Source organism: Protopterus annectens, chromosome 2.part1 (genome assembly GCF_019279795.1).
Source record: "Protopterus annectens isolate FY-2018-M chromosome 2.part1, PAN1.0, whole genome shotgun sequence".
In the NCBI taxonomy this organism is placed as follows: Eukaryota; Metazoa; Chordata; order Ceratodontiformes; family Protopteridae; genus Protopterus; species Protopterus annectens.
Window position 1 is genome coordinate 747,053,356 of NC_056729.1, and position 20,460 is coordinate 747,073,815.

General features: G+C 43.3%; 1 protein-coding gene across 3 annotated transcripts in view; it reads right to left on the minus strand.

The window, feature by feature from the left end:
• The window catches only part of ASAH1 (N-acylsphingosine amidohydrolase 1), a 977,824-nt gene that overhangs the window by 100,432 nt on the left and 856,932 nt on the right, over positions 1 to 20,460 (minus strand). For all 3 annotated transcript variants that reach the window (XM_044062468.1, XM_044062470.1, XM_044062469.1), the window contains 2 exons: positions 6,073 to 6,204; positions 5,851 to 5,974 (listed from right to left, as the gene is read on the minus strand). In XM_044062468.1, coding sequence (XP_043918403.1) covers positions 5,851 to 5,974; positions 6,073 to 6,204 — 256 coding nt within the window. The remainder of the gene's footprint in view (positions 1 to 5,850; positions 5,975 to 6,072; positions 6,205 to 20,460) is intronic.

Consider the following 20,460-nt stretch of genomic DNA (forward strand, 5'->3'; position numbering starts at 1 on the left):
AAAATGAATGTGTGAGAACCAACTAAGGAGGGGTACTATCTTCATCACAATTAAATACACCTCTAGACTGGTTAGACAGGAAAACTCCATGGAGTTGTTCCAAGTTCAACTATCTGTGGGTAAGACACCCCCCTTCAAGTCATTGTTAGCTATAGGCCCCCTTCAGTGAATCAAGATATCCACACTGTTTATTTGGACCTACTTGAGTCAATCAAATTACAACCACAGACTCTAGTCATGGACGAATTGAACTATCCCTCCATTGACTGGGAAACATGTACAAGTACCAACATGATCACACAAAGGTTCTATAAAATCCTCTAAGGGCAACTTAAAAAAAAAATTTAGCAACCATAGCTAAGGATAACCATAAGGCATTCTTCAGCTATATCGGTAACCTAAAGGGTAGGACCCAGATGTGTGCTGAACTAGCTGTGGATGGCATCACCCACACCGACGCTGTGAAAACAGCTAACCTATTAGCTGATAAGTTTGGCAAAACTTTCACCCCCCCCAAGCATTCCACAAAGCATTCCCACTACATCTCATCCTCTTTGCATCTCCAAAGAACAAGTCATTAATGCTCTCTCCAAGGCCATAAGATCAGCCTCTATGGGACTGGATGGCATCCCAGGTTGCATTTTAAATGGTCTAAACCATGAGTTAGCAACTCCATTAGGTACTCTATTCAACCACAGCCTGAGAACTGGTTTTGTCCCTGCTGAATGAAAACAGCAACCATCATCCCCCTTCATAAAGGGGATACAGCAACCAGATGACATCCCAGGCTGTGTACTACATGAACTACAAAATGAACTGGCACCTCACCTAAGTGCCATGTTTAATCATAGCCTCACCTCAGGCTTCTTGCCCAGAATGGCGCACAGCTACAGTTATCCCACTCCACAAGGGGGGATCCACCTTGGATCCTGGGAACTACCGCCCCATCAGTCTGACGAGCCTGATCTGCAAGGCCATGGAAAGTATTATCATGGAACTTATAAACAAAGACAATGGCAACCTTCAAACACTGGACCCCACCCAGTTTGGGTTCGTGAAGGGCCGATCTTGTCTCCTGAACCTGAATGACTTCTTCGAATAAGTCTCCAGAGCTATGGACAAGGGTAAGGCCAAGGCCTTCGATACCATTCCACACTCTGGAATAATAGATAAACTTACTAAGCTGGACATTAATCCCTACATCACTTGATGGGTTGCCAAATGGCTTACTGACAGAACCCAAACTGTAAAAGTAGCCGACTCCAAATCCAGCTCCAGACAAGTGGAGTACCTCATGGTTCAGTCCTGGAACCGCTCTTGTTTGGCATCTACTTCTCTGAAGTACAGGCCAACACTAAGGGACTCTGGCTAACAAAGTTCTTAGATGACTGCAAACTGGGAACCATTACTGAATCCCCAAATAATGTGGATATTCTACAAAAGGGCCTTACAGAAACAAATGCTTGGTGCCAGAGCAATGGGCTCAAGCTCAATGCCAAGAAATGTATAGTTATCCCCTTTGGGGAAAAAACATGTACCTGCGAATTACCACATAGGTGGCAGTACACTAATCACCGAACGTGTGATAAGAGACTTAGGGACACAGGTGGATAGTGGTCTCACCTTCAATAACCACATCGCCACAACAGTTAGGAAATCATTCTATGTGCCACACCTCATCACCAAGGGCTTTTCATCCAGAAAAAAAAAGAGGTCATTGTCCCACTGTACTCATCCCTCAATTGACCCATTATAGAATACAACACCCTGTTTGGTATGTACCTCTCAAGACATCTGCAACAACTGGAAAGGCCACAGAAATACCTAACTAAAAGAATCACAGGCCTAAAGTAGATGCCCTATGCTGACCGTCTAAAAAAACTCCAGCTATACTCTGTGGCATATCATCTACTCAGAGGCGATCTCTGCTTAACATAAAAGGCCACGTCAAACCCAGAGCTGTTGGACACGCTACACTTAAAGAAATCCCAATCCCTCAGAGCCACATGCTCCAGGGATCTAAACCTTGTCATCACAATGAACAAAACATGCTGGAGGGACAGGTTTCTGATCGAGAGACTTCCCAGACTCTGGAACAGACTGCCCATACATGTCAAGCAGAGCTCCTCTTTGGCCCTCTTCAAAAGGAACCTTGACGATTGGATGGGAGATAGGAGAATCACCCTGGGGATCACATCAGTTGCCCTGCTAGACAGGGGTCCAGGGAAGAAATAGCCAGGGAATTGTTATGGCTAGGCTTGTATAGGCCCTAGGGCCGATAGCCTAGAATCAACCTATGAACCTAAGAACAGACTCATAAGTTTAACCAGCCTTAAGGTCATAGAACAAATCGTCATGGACCTTATAAACAATGATATAGATCGCCAAACCCTTGATCCAACACAGTTTGGTTTTGTCAAAGGCAGGTCATGCGTGTTACATGTGGTGGACTTCTTTGAAAATGTCACCAGAGCCATAGACAAAGGCAAATCTGTGCATACAGTCTACCTTGACTTAGCCAAAGCTTTCGACACAATCCCACATTTGGGCATCATTGATAAACTCTCCCAGTTGAATATCAACCCTAATGTCATTAGGTGGGTTGCTAACTGGCTCACTGACAGATCACACTGAGTCAAAGTTGGGGACTTTACCTCAACCAGCAGACCTGTCACTAGTGGGGATCCACAGGGGTCAGTACTGAGCCCCTTAATGTTTGGAATATTCTTCTCAAAAGTTAAGTCCAACACAGAGGGGCTGTGGCTAAATTTGCAGATGACTGCAAATTAGGTGCAATTACTGACTCCCCAAACAATGTCAATATACTTCAAGAGGGACTTACACACACCAGTGATTGGTGCCAAAGACTCACTGAATTAAAAAAAAAAATGCATCATCCCCCTTCAGTAAAAACAATATCTCTGCAGGCTATTATATAAATAATAGTACCCCCCCAAGTAACAACTCAGTAGTGACCAACATTGGAACTAAAGTTGACTGTAGTCTAAACATTGACCACCATGTGTCTACTGTGGTAAGGAAGGCATTCTATGTCACACACTTCATTAGCAAAGGCATTCACTCAAGAGCAAGAGAGGTTATAACACCCCTGTACTCGACCCTCATCAGGCCAGAAATTGAGTAAAATGCTCCCATTGGTATGTACCTTATCAGGCACCTGCAGCAACTTGAGAGACCTCACCAGCACATGTCAACCACTGACAGAATAAAGTCACTGTCGCTGCACTCAGTACCAAGCAGACTACTTAGAAAAAGCTTGTGCCTGGCCTACAGAGCAATCTTGGAGCCAAACCTAATGGAAATGCTGCATATCCGCAAGTCATAAGGGTCACCCACTCCAGGGACCTTAACTTGGCCTGCTACACAAGTAGGACCTGCTGAAGAGACAGACATGTGGCTCAGAGGTTGCCACTCCTCTGGATTCGGCTACCAGTTCATATCAAACAAATCTCCTCTATGACCCTGTTTAAGCACTGCCTGGATGACTGGATGGGAAACCGTAAATTCCTGCCAGGGTACCTATGACCCTCCTAGATATGGGCAGTCGTTGCTAACTACGATCTCAAGTTTAGAAAAGATCCTTTATTTCGGGTTTCTCTAGTACTATACTGGGCACACATGACTAAGCTTATAAAGACCTTTGGGTCAATATCCCAATAACCACTTATGAACCTATAATAATGATTGCTTAACATTCTGACTCTGCCTGACTATTGCAAGACAAAATTATATCACAGAAACAAAATGGAAAACATCTTGCTTCATACAAAGGTAAGAAATTCTCTGACCAAAAAGATCATGTCATATAATCCTTAGTTATCCACAGACTACAGTGACAATTTATCTGGTTTATGAATACATTCTATCAATAACTTGGTGCTTGTGTCCAGACAAGGATCTCAAAAACACAATGCTCACTTCCAACTTGTTCTCGGATGGCAAGCTGGTCAATCAGATGCACAGAATGAGCAGCCAGTGGCCACACTGTAGATACGGCTGCAAAAAATGACCACAGCATAGAAATCAAGTAGGAAATAACTTTTTCCTTTTTGGGGTAGGTGTCGGATGCGTACACACTCCTAACAGACAATATGAACATTGTCTACAGGCACTAAATGATGGTATGCTACATTTCTTTGGGCATGGCAGGGAAAGCAGAAGTACAGCACAGAGCACTTAAACTCCCAGCTAGTGTCACTTCAAGTTTAAAATGTGAGGAATAGCTCCACACATAGCCCAAAAAAAAAAAAAAAAAAAAAAAAAAACTCTCATCTTCATAACGCTTCTTCCCAATTTTTCCACCATCATAATTATACTCAGCATTGTCATAAGAGGGATACGCTTTGGAGAAAGAATGAGAAAAATAACCATGATGGTAAACGAGGGTCAGAGGTTAACAGTAGTAAGGGGAAACAAAACAAATCTGTTGTAAAACACACCCAATAAACTCTTTTATGCAGACAATACTGTAGCTTGTAGCCTGTAAAGATAAATTCACAATACATACAGGAATTTCAATACAAACCCTTGCATCTCTTACTTTGAAAGCTCCTACTGCTTCATGTGTTAATGATGCACTCATGGCAAAACAGCATCACTAATGTGTGTAGTCCATTTATTCACTCATGGTTGTAAAGCAAGCATGTCCCACTGGGTTTAAGCGGTTTTCAACAAAGATCCAGGAAGAAAAGCTCCACATACAGACTAGTACAATGGGAATTCAAGGAGTACAGTAAAACAATTGTTTTCAGGAGATCAGCACAAAACAGATAAATATATGTGGCTACAGCTATAAATAAAGTGAAGAGCAAAAAACATATCCCAAAGTTTTGGTGCCTACTGTAACTCACTTAATATCTACAAGCACATTCAGTAAACTAAACTATTAAAAATCCAGCCAATTACTGACATCCATCTGTTTATGCAATGTATTCAGGTACAAGTCTAATAGCAACTCAAGGAAGAAATCATTTCATACTCCCTACAACTGTGCAACACTTGCTTGAGTTAGGGCCTAATGAAAGTACAACTCCATGAGACACAACTTTCTGAGCCAATACATTTTTCCACTACAGAGAAAACATATAAATTGTAGAAGGCATCAAGTGTTTACCAAGAATCACATTATAACTGCTCAGACAAAAATGCTGAGCTTGGAAGTAGAATAATAAAAGTATGAGTTGGGGGTTGGTATAATGGTTTAGATGTTTACCTCTCAGACAAAAGGTCCAGAGTTTGATTCTCACCTTTGAAAGAGAAATTGGCTAGTCTTCATATGGCCCACAATGGCAGCTAGAATAGTATTCACCTCTAAACCTGGGAGTGTAGGAGGATAACATCCCCTGCATAAAAAAAGCCAACAGCCTAAAGGGTAGCTGGTGTGTACTTGTGTATTACTAAGTTCAGTAGGACACCTTGATGAAATAATGGGTACAAAACCTGCAGTCTTGGAAAAATGGTATTTGAAAATCATGTACTGTGGCACCACCAAGTTTATCTACTACAGACTATACACAGTCAATAAAATATAAATTACATCCAGCAAGAAACAAAGCAGTTTTTTATGGGATTAGTATGATTTTGCTAAAAAGGATGGAGTGATTATTAATACTTGTCAGTTCTAAGCTGAGCAAGCAAATGGGAGTGCAGACGTTAAACATCAGAAGAAATGTTTGTTGCAAAGAAAAAATCAAGTTAGGCAGACCATATGTGCACTGGTAGAGGAATGTGTCTCAGAGAAAGCTAACAGGGCATGCTGAGGCAGATTCCTAAGGTTAACAAATAAAATATCAGATTTAACAATGGCTTAAAATGACAGCAGGCACATACTGCTTGCGTTGTCCGGTTCATGCACTTCATAGCAGGAGTTCTACGATCATCCAGGAACAAGGGATCTTTCCAGTGGTCATAATTAGTCTCTAGAACATACCATCGACCTTGCTTGAGACTGATTCTTAAAAAAAAGGACATAAAATTGTTTATTCTGTCTGGCAAAATATCTACTTTAAGATAAATGGTCAATGGAATCTCAGAAACGATTAATGTACTTACTCCCAGATGTCCAAACTGGCAGCCCTGGATCGAGTGATTACACAACCTTCTTCTGACTTGTTGCCTCCCAGTATAAAGTAAGCCGGAGCCAAAAGTTTGGTTTGAGCAAGTTTATTCTTTGCCTCTTCGTAACTGTAACAAAAAAAATGTCTAACTGTCAATATTCTGAAAAAGAGAAGCAAGATACAAAAAGCAAGCGTGACTGTTAACTGAAAGAACATAAAGCTCAATACATGAACCTCTGAGTAAAACGAGTCACTATCTGATTTTGCATGCACAATTACTTACGCCAAATTAGAAGTTATGTACTTACCATAACGTTCCATCTGAGTAGGTAAACTTCATTTGTCAGCAACCTATGGGTTATCGGATCCATATCGGATCCGAGCCGGCAGCTTCCAACAGCTAAGATCCGAGCTCCAAGCTCCTCCCCCTTAACCATAATCCCCTGCTATCCCTTCCTGACCTCAGATCGAGTTTGCTTAGCCATAAACCATACGATACCAAGAACCACCTCCCTACTCTAACCTGGAAGCAATCTGCCATGACAGCAGGAGTCCTTTGAACATCCATATAGGTTAGGGGATCGGAGGGAGGGATGGTTGCTGACAAATGAAGTTTACCTACTCAGATGGAACGTTATGGTAAGTACATAACTTCTAAATCTGAAGTAGTTAACTTCATTTGTCCATCAACCTATGGGACAGAGTCCCCAGCTACCGGATTCTTGGGAGGTCTTCATGTAAGGATGTTCTGGAGCACTGCAGAGCCAAAGGATGCTCTCCCTCTAGAAACAATATCCAACTTGTAATGATTTATAAAAGTATGAGATGAAGCCCAAGTGGCTGCTGAACAAATGTCATCCAATGACACCCTAGATCGAAAAGCCGCAGAGGTAGAAATCGATCGTGTAGAATGGGCATGAACTCCTTGAGGTGCCTGCCGGCCGAACTCTCATATGCCAAAAGAATACATTGGGAAATCCATCTGGACAATGTGACTTTTGATACAAGTTTTCCCAAAGAGGACTTAGTAAAGGATACAAAAGGCTGGTCTGATTTCCTGTGATCAGCTGTCCTGTGCAAATAGAATCTTAGTTGCCTATGTAAGTCAAGAGAGTGCAACTTGTATTCACCTTTGTTCTGATAATTTGGGAAGAAGACTGGTAAATTAATAGATTGGTTGATATTAGACTCCAATGCAATTTTGGGCAGAAAGGAAGGGTTGGTCCTGAGTGAGACTCTATCTTTGTGGAAAATCAAATATGGTGGCTTGGCGCAAAGGGCTTGAAGCTCCGAGACCCTTCTGGCCGAAGTTATGGCAACAAGAAAAGCTGTCTTCCAAGATAGGTATTTCAGGTCCACTGAAGTTGCAGGCTCAAAGGGCGGAGTTGTTAGAGACTGAAGTACAAGAGTTAAATCCCAAGGAGGGACTGCATCTTTTACCGGAGGTCTTAGTAGGAAAGTGCCTTTTAGGAAGGTCTTACATAATTTGGACGAAGTCAAAGGGCCGAGATCACTGCCAACATGATAATGGGAGATTGCGGCCAACTCGACTTTGACCGTAGAAGAGCTAGCACCTTGATCGAATAACCCTGACAGAAAATCTAGTACTGCTGGCAACAGAGCTGTAAAGGGATCTAAGTTCCGATGCTCCGCCCAAATGGGGAAACGCTTCCATTTACTATTATAGATTCTTCTAGTAGATGGCTTGTGAGCGGCTACTAGAATAGCCTTAACAGGGGATGAGATACCGGGAGTCCTAGCCATCACTGGAACTGGATCAACCAAGCTGTGAGCTTGAGGTTGTCCAGACTCAGGGTTGACAGCCCTGATGGGTGAGAGATCAGATATGGGAACCAAGCTTGACGAGGCCAGAATGGGGCAATGAGGATTATTCTGCTCCCCAACAGTCTGGCTTTCTGTAAAAACTTTAGCATCAGGGGCAGAGGAGGGTAAGCATAAAGTAGACCGGGTGGCCAAACATGTACCAGAGCATCTCTGGGGAATTCCCCGGGTGGGGGAATTAGAGCAAAGTAGTCGATGCACGTTGCATTAGAAGGAGAGGCGAAAAGATCGCAATGAGGTTGACCCCATTTGGAGAAGATTTGCTTCGCTACTTTCGGATTCAGAGACCACTCGTACGGGGACAGGATGGATTGACTCAGTCTGTCCGCCAAAATGTTGGACCATCCCGGAATGTGCGTCGCTATGAGAAAGCGGTTGGTGGACATAGCCCATTCCCACACTCTCATGGCCTCCGTACAAAGTGGATAGGACCTGGTTCCCCTTGTTTGTTGATATACCAGACGACCGACATGTTGTCTGTCTGGATCGCAATTGTCCCCAAGGGAAGAAGGCCTTGAAGTGCTTGCAACGCCAAAAGCACCGCACTCACCTCTAGGACACTGATATGCAATGAAGTCTCCGAATGGTTCCAAGTGCCTTGGGCGGTCCTGCCCAAGCAATGCCCCCCCCCACCCAAGGCGAGAGGCGTCCGTGGTCACCGTGGCAAGAGGAGGGGACACAGAGAAGGGGCGTCCCTTCTGGAGGTCCGGGGACTGGAGCCACCATAAGAGGGCTTTCTTGCACACCCTGCTGAGAGGAATGGGGAAACTCAGGGGATGTAGCAGCAAGGACCACTGGACTTGTAAGGTCCATTGAAGAACTCGCATGTTTAAGCGCACCATGGGTAATAAGTTGATGGCTGCCGCCATCGAGCCTAGAGCCCTCAGGACCAATTCCGCAGGGGGAGCTGGGGATTGTAGAAGGGCCAATACATGGAGTTTCAGAGTTCACAGCCGGTCCGGAGTCAAGAAGGCTACAAGCTGGTTGGTGTTCAATCTGGCTCCGATGAAATCTAGGATTTGCATTGGAAGAAGGGAAGATTTTCCAATGTTGATCGTGATTCCCAGCCGGGGAGCTAGATGGAGAAAATAATCCCTGGCAGTGCAAAGTAGATGCCCGGTGGGGGTGGTCAAGAGCCAGTCGTCCAGGTACGGAAAGACCTGAATTCCCTGGAGTCTCAAGCGGGCCGCTACAACAGTTAACACTTTGGTGAACACCCTGGGGGCTGTGGTGAGACCAAAGGGAAGGACCCTGAATTGGTAATGGCTGGCTCCCAGCTGGAAGCGGAGAAACCTCCTGGATAGTCTGTCCATCAAAATGTGGTAGTACGCATCCTTGAGGTCTATGGAGCACATCCAGTCGTTCTCCTGCAGAAGGGGGAGAATGGATTGAAGAGTGACCATACGGAACTTTTCTGTGGCTACTGACAGGTTCAGGAAGGACAGGTCGAGGATTGGTCTTAGGTCCCCCGTCTTTTTTGGCACAAAGAAGAACCTGGAGTAAAAGCCTGATCCGGACTGGTCTGGGGGGACGTGCTGGATTGCTCTTTTTTTCTAGCAGCCGGAGTATTTCCTCAGCTGCCACCTCCCTTTCATTGGGTGGGACATCGGGGAGGCTTCGGGGACTGAGAGGGGGATTGAGAAAAGGGATCTTGTAGCCTCTGGATATGATCTGAAGCACCCAGCGATCTGTTGTAATGGACTCTCAAGCTGCCAGGTGCCTCTAGAAATGCCCCCCCGACTGCCTCCAGAGTGGAGCAGTTGGGTAACCCCTCAGGGTTGCTGCGTGGGCCGATTAGAGAAAGGTTCTCTGGACCCAAAGTTCTTCGGGCCCCCTCTGCCTCTAGGGTGGCGTCCACCCTGTCCTCCTCTGCCTCTGAAGGACGAGGGGTCCGGAGCGAAACGGGACTGTTGAGACTTCCGGAACCACATCGTCTTCTGTCCCTTTTGGTTCCTGGAGAAGGAACTCTGGGGAGCAGAGAAGCGGACTCAGATGGCAAACAACGTCTTCCCGTCTTTTTCGCTCTGGACCAGTGTGTCATGTAAAGTCTTGCCAAAAAGAGCAGAACCATCAAACAGGGCATTTGCGAACGACCCTTAAAGGGTTCTGCAAAATCACAATGACGGAGCCACGCCTGTCACCATAGGACGACGTCCGCTCTGCTAGCTCTAGCGGCTCCTTCTGCGGCATGGGATAGTAGCTGCATAGAGGTATTGGAGATAGATTTGAGAGTGGCCATTCGGGTAGAGTACACTTTCTTGTCCTCCGCCAACATGGACTCTGGGGGCGACCCAGCGTATTCTTTGATAAGATCCCGCTAGAGCCATATCACGTGTGCCATATAATTCAGCGACCTCACATAAAAGGTGGCTGAAGCGAACATCCGCTTCCCCAGATGGTCCACCGCCCAAGACTCCTTGTCTGGAGGATGGACCGAGGAACTCTCCTGGGCCAGTTCCCTTTTGGTGGCAGCCGCCACCAACATGGCATCTACCGGGGCTCCCTTGCTCCAACATGACCTGTCCGAAGGGGGGCTGAGAATTTTGTCCGGCCTCTTTGGAATGGGCTCCACAGTGTCTGGTTCCTTCCATGCCCTGGTAGTAATCAGGTCTACCAGGGTATCAGTGGGAGGGGACACCCAAGAGGTAGATGGGCCTGCTTCAAACGCCTCCAGAAACACAGACTCGTCAGAGAAGGTTTTGGGGCAGACCACCCCCTGATCCGAAGCATCTCCATGATGTCTCCGAAGGAGACGTCTTCAGGGGGTGACCTTGGGGAACCTTCCCCTAAGTCTGTGTCCTCTGTCAAGGACTCAGGGGAGTCCAAGTGCCTCCTCTTGCACTTGTGTTTGTGAGGGACCTCCTCGGGGGGGCTGTCCGAAGACGCCTCGCCAACTACATCCTTTTCCAGCAAGGGAACTATTTGGGACGTCTGAGCAGGTTGTCCCTGGGGCCGGGTGATGGAAGGCGGACCCGTCTGAGAGGGAGTGCAGGGTGGAGACGTAGCTGAAGTCAGGAGCCTGGAATCCCTCGACAAAACCCTCTCCACGACATTGAACGCCGAAGGAGAGCTGCTCTCTCTAGGATCCGAGAGCAGACCCTCCCTCGGATCCGACGTGCGGATCGGAGCCGGCTCCAACGCGGTCGGATACAAAGGTCCAGTATGCTCCGACAGAGACGGAGCCAAAGCCATACTGACACCCCCGGATCCGAAGCTCAGCTCTCTGCTCGGGGAGCTCAGATCAGAAGAAAATGGATCTGACAGACTCGAAGGTGCCATCGGCGCCGAAGTACACGATGCTATCTGTGCCAACAGTCCCCCGGCTCCGATGCTACCCGGCTCCGAAGGCTCTGAACCCCGGTAGTGGGTCGGAGAAGGAGCAATCAGGGCAAAAAAGGGGGTCGAGCTTCCCCCCAGAGGGGGGGGAGGCAGGAGCACTCCCATCTGCAGCTGGGCCTGGAGAAACCTACACATCATCCGGTCCAAGTCTGCATCGGACATACTCCGGGTAGACCTTGATGAGGCCACCGAGGCGGGCTGGGAGTGCCGCCTCCATGACCTCAAAGGTGACCAGGTCTCCTCCTCCTCTGGCCCCGATGAAAAGCGGGGAGATCGCAGCCGGGAAGGGGAAGACTCGGAGGCCCTAGGAGGAGAAACCCGTTTGGCTGGCAGGGCCGATGCAGAAGCTTCGGCCTGCCGCTTGTGGTGCTTTTCCCGGCGTTTCTCCTTTCTGGCTTCCCTCTCCTCCTGGCCTAAGGTGGGAGGTTGAGTCCCGGCCAGGAGAAGGGGAATAGCAGGTGGCGCTGCCGCAGCCGCGGCAGGTGCCACGGAGGGACCGGAGGATGAAGCCGGGTCCGGGGGCAGAAGTACCGCCAGAATCAGCTTCGACCTCCGGTCCTTGAGGGCCCTGGGGTTGAACGCTGCGCAAATAGTGCAGCCGGTGGACAAATGTTCAACCCCAAGGAATAAAACGCACCAAGTGTGGCCATCCACTGGGGACAGCTTATGGCCACACTTGATACATTTTGAAAAGAATGTTTTGGGTGCCTCCGCCATACCTACAAAAGAAAACAACACACTCGCTAGGCCCCAAAACCACACACCCTAACGCGTACACGAGGGGGAGGGAATAACACTAAAAAGGATAACTAAACACTAGAAAAGAAAAACGTTAATGCTACAGGGGAACAACGTTAACTCGCACACACAAAAATTTGTTTAAACTAAGAAAAAAGGAGATTTTTTTCTCACAAAATCCAACAATCACTACACCTGGAATCTCGATCAAGCTGCTGAGAGAACCGCAGCAAACTAGATCTGAGGTCAGGAAGGGATAGCAGGGAATTATGGGTAAGTGGGAGGAGCTTGGAGCTCAGATCTTAGCTGTTGGAAGCTGCCGGCTCGGATCTGATATGGATCCGATAACCCATAGGTTGACGGACAAATGAAGTTAACTACTTCAGATAGTGTATTCAAGTTGTTTGACTGAAAGAAACTAGAACTTTGAGGCACAGTTAATTTATTAAAACAAAATTTTATAGAATATTCAACAATTAACAAAATATGACAGCAGATAAAAATATAACAAGAAACATTCAAACAAACTTAAGGAGAACACATTCTTCTACTCCTTTATCACCGAAGACTCCACCCCATCACAACCATCTCTTCTTTTCTTGTCAAGTCTACTACTGTGTCCATCGTCCATCCTGTACTGTCTTAAATCTTTTTTAAAGTTGTCAGCTCATTGAATGGTAAGGGATCCATCTCTCTCCTTGAAATTAAGCAAAATCCCATCATACTGTCCTGGATCACTTCCCCTTACATTATACAGTACGTTCATATAGCTGTTCTAAAACATCTTATTCAAACTTTATTTATGCTCCTATGATAGTTTTAAGTTACAATATGCCTTCTTCACTCCTCCTTCCAGAATGTACTTTTGCTGATTAAAGAATATCTGATGGACACTGCACTACCTCACTTATCCTCTTCTTGAATTCTTCAACCCTGCCTCTGCTCTTTTGGAAATGTAGTTTCCACAGAACACTGCACAACTGTAGACTTGTAAGAGAATTCCACAGTGGTACCACAGCCTTCCTGTTACATTCGGTTCTCTTCTCAATGTAACCAAACATCTGACTGGTTCTCCTGCGACTGCTGAAGTAAGACAACCACCTTTAAGACATCAGATATTTATACTTCGCATCTCTTTCCTACCTTGCTAGCCACCAATTTGACTTCCTTATGTTAAACACTGCTACAAGTATTTTGAAATTCGATTCCAAATATTTTCAAAATGAAACACTGAAATCAAATTCTGGACAGCTTGCTTCCTTTGAAATTCTTCACTCTATTTCTTTAAAGATGTTAATTAGCACAGCTGCAGAGTACAAAGTCTCATCATTCAGGTTGGTCAGGGTTCTTCCACCACTGAATCTGCCAACATGCCTACTTCAGCAAGCCATCTGATATGGCAGATAAATGAACACATTAGACAGCTATGATGGAGTTCTGAGGTGGTAGCAAGGGCAAAAGTGGCTGAAGAGAAAGAGCACAAGATTACTGGTATTAGAGAACATAGATGAAGGCAAGCAGTTTCAGAAACAAGGAAGACTGGTGAGTGATACAAGATTATTATCAGCATCAAAAGGAAACACACAGGTTTTACACACACTACATACAGTGGATATAAAAAGTGTACACGCCCCTGTTAAAATGCCAAGTTTTTGTGATATAAAAAAATGAGACCACAATAAATCATTTCAAAACTTTTCCCACATTTGATGTGACCTATATCCTGCACAATTCAAATGAAAAACAAACCTGTTAGGGGAAAAAATATAAAAAATAAAAAACTTACAATAAGCTGGTTGCATAATTGTGCATGCCCTTAAACTAATACTTTGTGGAAACACCTTTTGATTTAATTACAGCATTCAATCTTCTTCGGTACACACCTGCCATCAGTTAAAGAGACTGATTAACCCCAAATAAAGTTCAGCTGTCCTAGTAGTATTTTCCTGACATTTACTCAAGTTTCCTGCTACAGCAATCACAGAGAGCTTACAAAGCATCAAAGGGATCTCATTGTTGAAAGGTATCAGTCAGGAGAAGGGTACAAAAAAATTCCATAGCATTGGATATACCATGGAACACAGTGAAGAGAGTCATTAAAAAGTGGAGAAAATATGGGACAACAGTGACATTGCAGAAAACTGGACATCCCTCCAAAACTGATGACAAGACAAAAACTGGTCAGGGAGGCTGCCAAGAGACCAACAGCAACACTGAAGGAGCTGCAGGAATTTCTGGCAAGTACTGGTTGTGTACTACATGTGACAACAATCTCCCGTATTCTCCACATGTCTGGACTATGGGGGTAGGGTTGCAAGATGGAAGCCTTTTCTTACACAGAAAAACATCTAGGCCAGGCTAAAATTTGCAAAACAATACATCAAGTCTCCCAAAAGCATGTGGAAAAATGTGTTACGGTCTACTGAGACCAAGGCTGAATGTTTTGGACACAATTCCAAAAGGTACGTTTGGTGCAAAAACAGCAATTTGCATCACCAAAAGAACACCATCCCCACAGTGAAGCATGGTGGTGGCAGTACCATGGCTTTGGGGTCGCTTTTCTTCAGCTGGAACTGGGGCTTTAATCAAGTGGAGGGAATTTTGAAATTATGAGCAGTTCCAAATACTAGTCACTTTTGGCCCAAAACCTTCGGGCATCTGAAGATGAAGAGGAATTTCACCTTTCAACACAACAATGACCCCAAGCATGCATCCATATCACATAAGGATGGCTTCACCAGAAGAAAATTAAAGTTTTGGAATGGCCCAGCCAGAGCCCAGATCTAAATCCAATAGAAAATCTGTTGGGTGTCCTGAAGAGGGCTGTGCACAAGACATTCCCTCGCAATCTGACAGATTTGGAGCACTTTTGCAAGGAAGAGTGGGCAAATATTGCCAAGTCAAGATGTGCCATGCTGATAGACTCCTACCCAAGAAGACTGAATGCTGTAATTAAATCAAAAGGTGCTTCAACAAGGTATTAAAGTGTGCACATTTATTCAACCAGCTTACTGTACTTTTTTTTTTATATTTTTCCCCCCTAACAGATTTGTTTTTTAATTGAATTGTACAGGTTATTGGTCACATTAAAGGTGGGAAAAGTTTTGAAATTATTTATTGTGGTCTCATTTTTTATACCACAAACACCTGGCAATTTAACAAGGGGGGGTGTACAATTTTTATATCCACTGTAGATTAGGTGTTCATTGCGCTGGATCTCAATTTTACAAGGATTCTGCTGAGACAGAAGTAGATGTTAAATTGCAAATAATCTCTGACATCAAATGAAGATTATAGTGCATTTTTTAGTTTCATCATTTACTCTGTTTTATGGGTACACTCACAAAATTATGTTGCACCAGGTATTGTGCAATGTTCTTCACATTCCATAAAGCCATTCTGGGTACTCAAAAAGTTCAGTTCTTCAGGACAGCAACTAATTAATTACATCACGGTCACACTACTAAAATAACAAATGTCAATTTTCAGTATAAAGTGATCAACCAGCAAGGCCAAGCTGACAAACTCTTTCTTTAAAGTAAGACTCAACTACTGCTCTGCACTTAGCATGGAGACATAGTAGTTTTTATATTAATATAGGTGGTGTACTGTGGGTTTAACCTTTCATGAAACCATGCCAAGAGTTGGCAGGACCAATATACATATATATATATATTTTTTTTGGGGGGGTATCTTTATCCACAAAATAACATGCAAAAAAGCAGCATTTTCTATCACCAAAACAAACTGGTACAGCATATGGTAAGGGAGTTATGGCCATCTCCAACATTTATACTTGCAACAGTGTCTAACCAATTTATGTATTAATTATCTGCGAGTCTGTCTTTAAATTGCATGAAGAAATACTGTAATACTTATGTAAACCACACATTATTAACTGAGATGGATGTCATGAGTGAAAAGGGTCCATGGCTCAGCCACTTACCCATGAATAAATAAAATATAACATCCACTATGCCTTTGTGGAATATAGTGAACTGGTTTATTTTATACAAAAGTTTACTGCTACTACTTAGGTAGTCTTGATGTTTGAATGGATAGACAAATTATTGCAAGATAAGCACTATTAAGTTCTCCAAGTGTAGCAAGAACTTCTGTTTTTTATTTATTTATTTATTTATTTATTTTTAATTATTTTATTTACCTAGTGGCAGCCTTGTAATGTAAAAGCAGTATAGCAGATTTTCATACAAGCCAGTTTAGCTCACCATATTCGTGAAAGTAAACAAAGAGTGCAACCTACAAAGGAACACAACTTCAGTCACTATATGTAATATATCAAAACACCATTTATTCAGAATGCAGCAACGATTAAAGTAATACCATGTTAGTAGTGCAGTAACAAAGTTTCCATGTGGAATATGAGGTTTCCTACACTTGCTCAAGTGTGAAGCAGATGAGTTCTTTACCCTGAAGTGGAACTCTACAATTGCTTTTACTCTATAAAAATCACTGCAAGTGTAGTTTCTATCTGTGCACCAGCAGGTGGTTCAAAGTGTTGGGGATTTTCTTTTTTTCTGCATGGATGTATGATCAGAAAGCAAGGGCATATATGTAAGAGGGTATCGGGGTGTGTGTGTGTGGAAGGGGGGGGGGCTTGCCCTCCTCCTAAACTGCTTTTTATCATTAGTTTCTGAAGAATCAACCATTTTATATCCAGCAGAACCTTCAATCAATTTAGTTTTGGTGTAATATAGGGGAAGCAAAGTATGACAATGTTCACTACCAGCTACACTAAGCAGCAAGGTTACCACACAAAAGAACTTAGGAACAATGCTTGGCCATATGCAGCTTTAAACAAAAGTTCTCTGTATACTTGGAGCACTTAACAGTGCTCATCTCGCAAATCAAGCAGGGTCCTACACAATAATTGGTCTATCCATTCAAGCATCAAGACTACCATTATAGGGAACCAAAGTACTACTTTTTTGACCTATAATGATAACTTATTCCACAGACTGGGAATACATTGAGTTTGCAACATATCGTTCCAGCGAATATTGTTCCTTTTTTGGTGTAGATGTAAAACCCTAATGCAGGTATTTGTAGAGACACTGGTTTGCAAAGAAACAGGAAGTCAAACAGGATCGGGTCTTTCATGGCTCAAGAGCGAGACATAGGTGAACTCTGAGCACACAGCAGGCTACTCAGCAGTGTATTCGCTAATCTATTGGGGAAATTGAAGTATTTAAGACCTGTAATTTTCTTAGCTATAAATCTGTGAGGCATTTCCAGTTGAGTGATATGGTTGGATTTGTACACATCAAAAGGGGCACTGTATTCAACACGTTTATCAATTTTTAAAGTAATCAGCTTGAGTAACTGAAGTCCACTAGCAAAGTGGTGTTTGGTTTGCTATTTAACTCCGTGCTTGTGTTAAGGTAAATCTCCATGATCTTTGGGGGACAGTGATGGGATCTGTAGTTGGATATGTCAAGGGCAATTTGGATTTCTAGGAGCTCCAAGTTAGGGTGATTGAGAATTAGATGCGAGTTGACAGTGTTTCTAACAAATGGAGCTTCTCTCTCAAATTATACAATATAAAACACTGGATCAACATACAAAAATAATGGCCAAGCATCTATAAATCTTGCCTGACATAATACCTTAAATACAGTGAAGGATTATCTTTATTTTTTATCTGATAAATGAATCGTACGTTCTCATTTTATTGGCCACTCCTGTTCACTGCTACTACTGCAGCTCAGTTCCAGTGCAAGCCAGCATTCAGAATAACAAATGCTTGTTTTTACTTGTATTGCTGGAATCAAAAAGCTGGATGTGGTTGGCTTCAGCCTGTAAGTAGTTACCCATCTGGGTTAGTTCAATATGCCTGCCTACTATTGGTCTGCATATGTAATTCCTGACATCCTCTTCCAGCTAGCATTATTCACCCCATATTTTTGATGTCATTTGCAGTTATAACTTCTAAGTAAGCATTCTTTATGTTTTGATGGTCTTCTTTGCTATGTCTTGGTCACTCTGCTGCCCAAATGTTCCTTCTCATAGTTTAGAGTTCCTTGGATTACTGAGAGAGAGGAAAACAAGATTTAATGGTCTAAAAGCTTCATTCTTCAACTGCAAAGTTTAAATTAAAAAAAATCTACCCCCCCCGTCCTTTTAGCGCATTTATGATTTACAGTCATTTCTTCCCCCCGTCCTTTTAGCACATTTATGATTCACAGTCATTTCATTCATGAATGCCTTATCTGGTGATACTGATCTTTAGGGAAGGCTCTGAAGAATCTTTTACCATTGCTGGAAAGTAAACATATTCACAGGGAACTAACAAATGTCAAACTCTCTCTCTGCCCCTGGACAGCAGTTGTAATGCTTTACTGGGTACTTTCGTGAATTTTTTTTTAATGGTTTGATTACTGCTTGATTGCAATTTGTATTTATTTTATTCCTAGCATTTCTTTTTTATTATTTTACTTTGTGCAGAAAACAAAATGTTTGAGGATTTGTAGCCTCTATTAAACATGGTTCCACAGAAACTCAATGTCTCATTCTCTCAAAAGTGTGTGTGTGTGTGTGTGTGTGTGTGTGTGTGTGTATGTATATATATATATATATATATATATATATATATATATATATACATACACATATACACACACACACACACACACGTACACACGTCTACTTTGATTCACTAAAAACTCATTTCACTGAATGTAATTACTTTTGGGCAAATAAAACATATATGCCGTTTTCCCCACTGTGGTGCGATCCTGGAGTTAGTATATATAGTTGGGGGGGGGGGGCTGTGGGTGGCATAGCCCCCACCTACTTTTGGTTTTATATTGTTATCTTTCAGTGAAATCTTCTTTCGGCTTTTCCCGGTTAGGGGTCGCCACATCGGAACTCCGGTCCGTTAATGACTGGCAGTACATTTTTTTACGGGTGCCAAGGTGCCAGCTCGACGCCCAACCTTCAACGAAGGCTCGCCCATTCTACGCATGTCTTTCGAACGCCACTCGACCGTGGGGAGGACATGCAGACTCCACACAGAAGGAGCTCCAGCCGAGAAACGAACGGGAGAACCTCTTGCTGTGAGGCAACAATGCTACCGCTGCATCACCACGGCTTGCAGTGAAATAAGATTCATAAATATAAAATCTAAGTAGGTGGGGGACTGTGCCCCCCCCCCAACTATATATATTAACTCCAGGATCGCACTACAGTTGGGAAAAGGGCATATACATTTTATTTGCCCAACAGTACTTACATTCAGTGAAATGAGTTTTCAGTGAATCAAAGTAGAGCCCCCCCCACACACACACACACGTTTGTGCCTATTTGATTTCAATATGGGATAACTGCGTAGATGTGCTGGTCTTCTGATCCTTTTCAACCAAGACCAGTGTCCCAGAGGAGGGAAATATAAGTAGATAAGTAGAGCAGCATACCTGCAAACAGCTAATACCACAGATATTCAATGGAGAATAATACATGTAGTTAAAGAAGCTAAAGAATACCATTTTAAGTGAGGTAAAATATAACTTATAGTGCCAGCTATAGTGCAATTACACTGGAATGACTTTCTCAAGTGATTTAATATGTGAGGTGGCTGTTAAGTCTCTGTTTCTGTAATAGTTACACACACAGTTTTGAGACAGGTGCTCTTACACAGTCTTGCTGTAAAAGTCATTTAGTGTCTGCTGTATTCTGTTTCCTTAAGCAGATAACTCCACATACCAGGGACAGCTTTTCTGAAGGATCTTTCACCTACTGCACTTTCCTAAACATGGACTGATCAATGAGACTGTGTTGCTTTGACAGTCACTCACAGAATATACTTGTGCCCTGATAAAGGATGTTGATCTTAGGGGTGGGTAGTAATCAAGTTTAAAGACCTTAAACAATAGCATCCTCAATAGAATAACAGTTGTGCTCTGACTACACAGCAAGTGGAACTTTTTTCTTTTCTTTTTTTAATCAGCATCATTATTAAACTAGCACATATGACGTAGGCAATCTTACATTTATACAAATGAAAAAAAAACATTGACACCAGTTTAGTTGCAAGCATTATACATAACAGACACCACTGAAAGAACTGCAGTTGCAAACATAAATCACTTATAATCTATCCAGTCACAGTCAGTTAAGCATTATATGTCTCATTCAAATCCTGCCTCTTAAACCTCACTCCTTCTCTGCATACATTGTTCCCACAATTCCCATTTTTTTCTATGTAGTTTGGTCCATCCCTTTTCTAAAGATCCTAATTCCAGTTGTTTTATCTCTGTTACTATATTCAGTACTTCTAATAAAGTTGGTTAAGACTTTGACTTCCTTTTCTAACGATTGCTTTTTTGGCAGCAGCCATAATTAGACTCACCAAGGCTTTACTATGTCTAGGCAATTCTGATTCTGTAGTATAGCTCAAAAAATACCTATGTAAACACTTCCAGACAACAATTCTAAATCTTCCAAA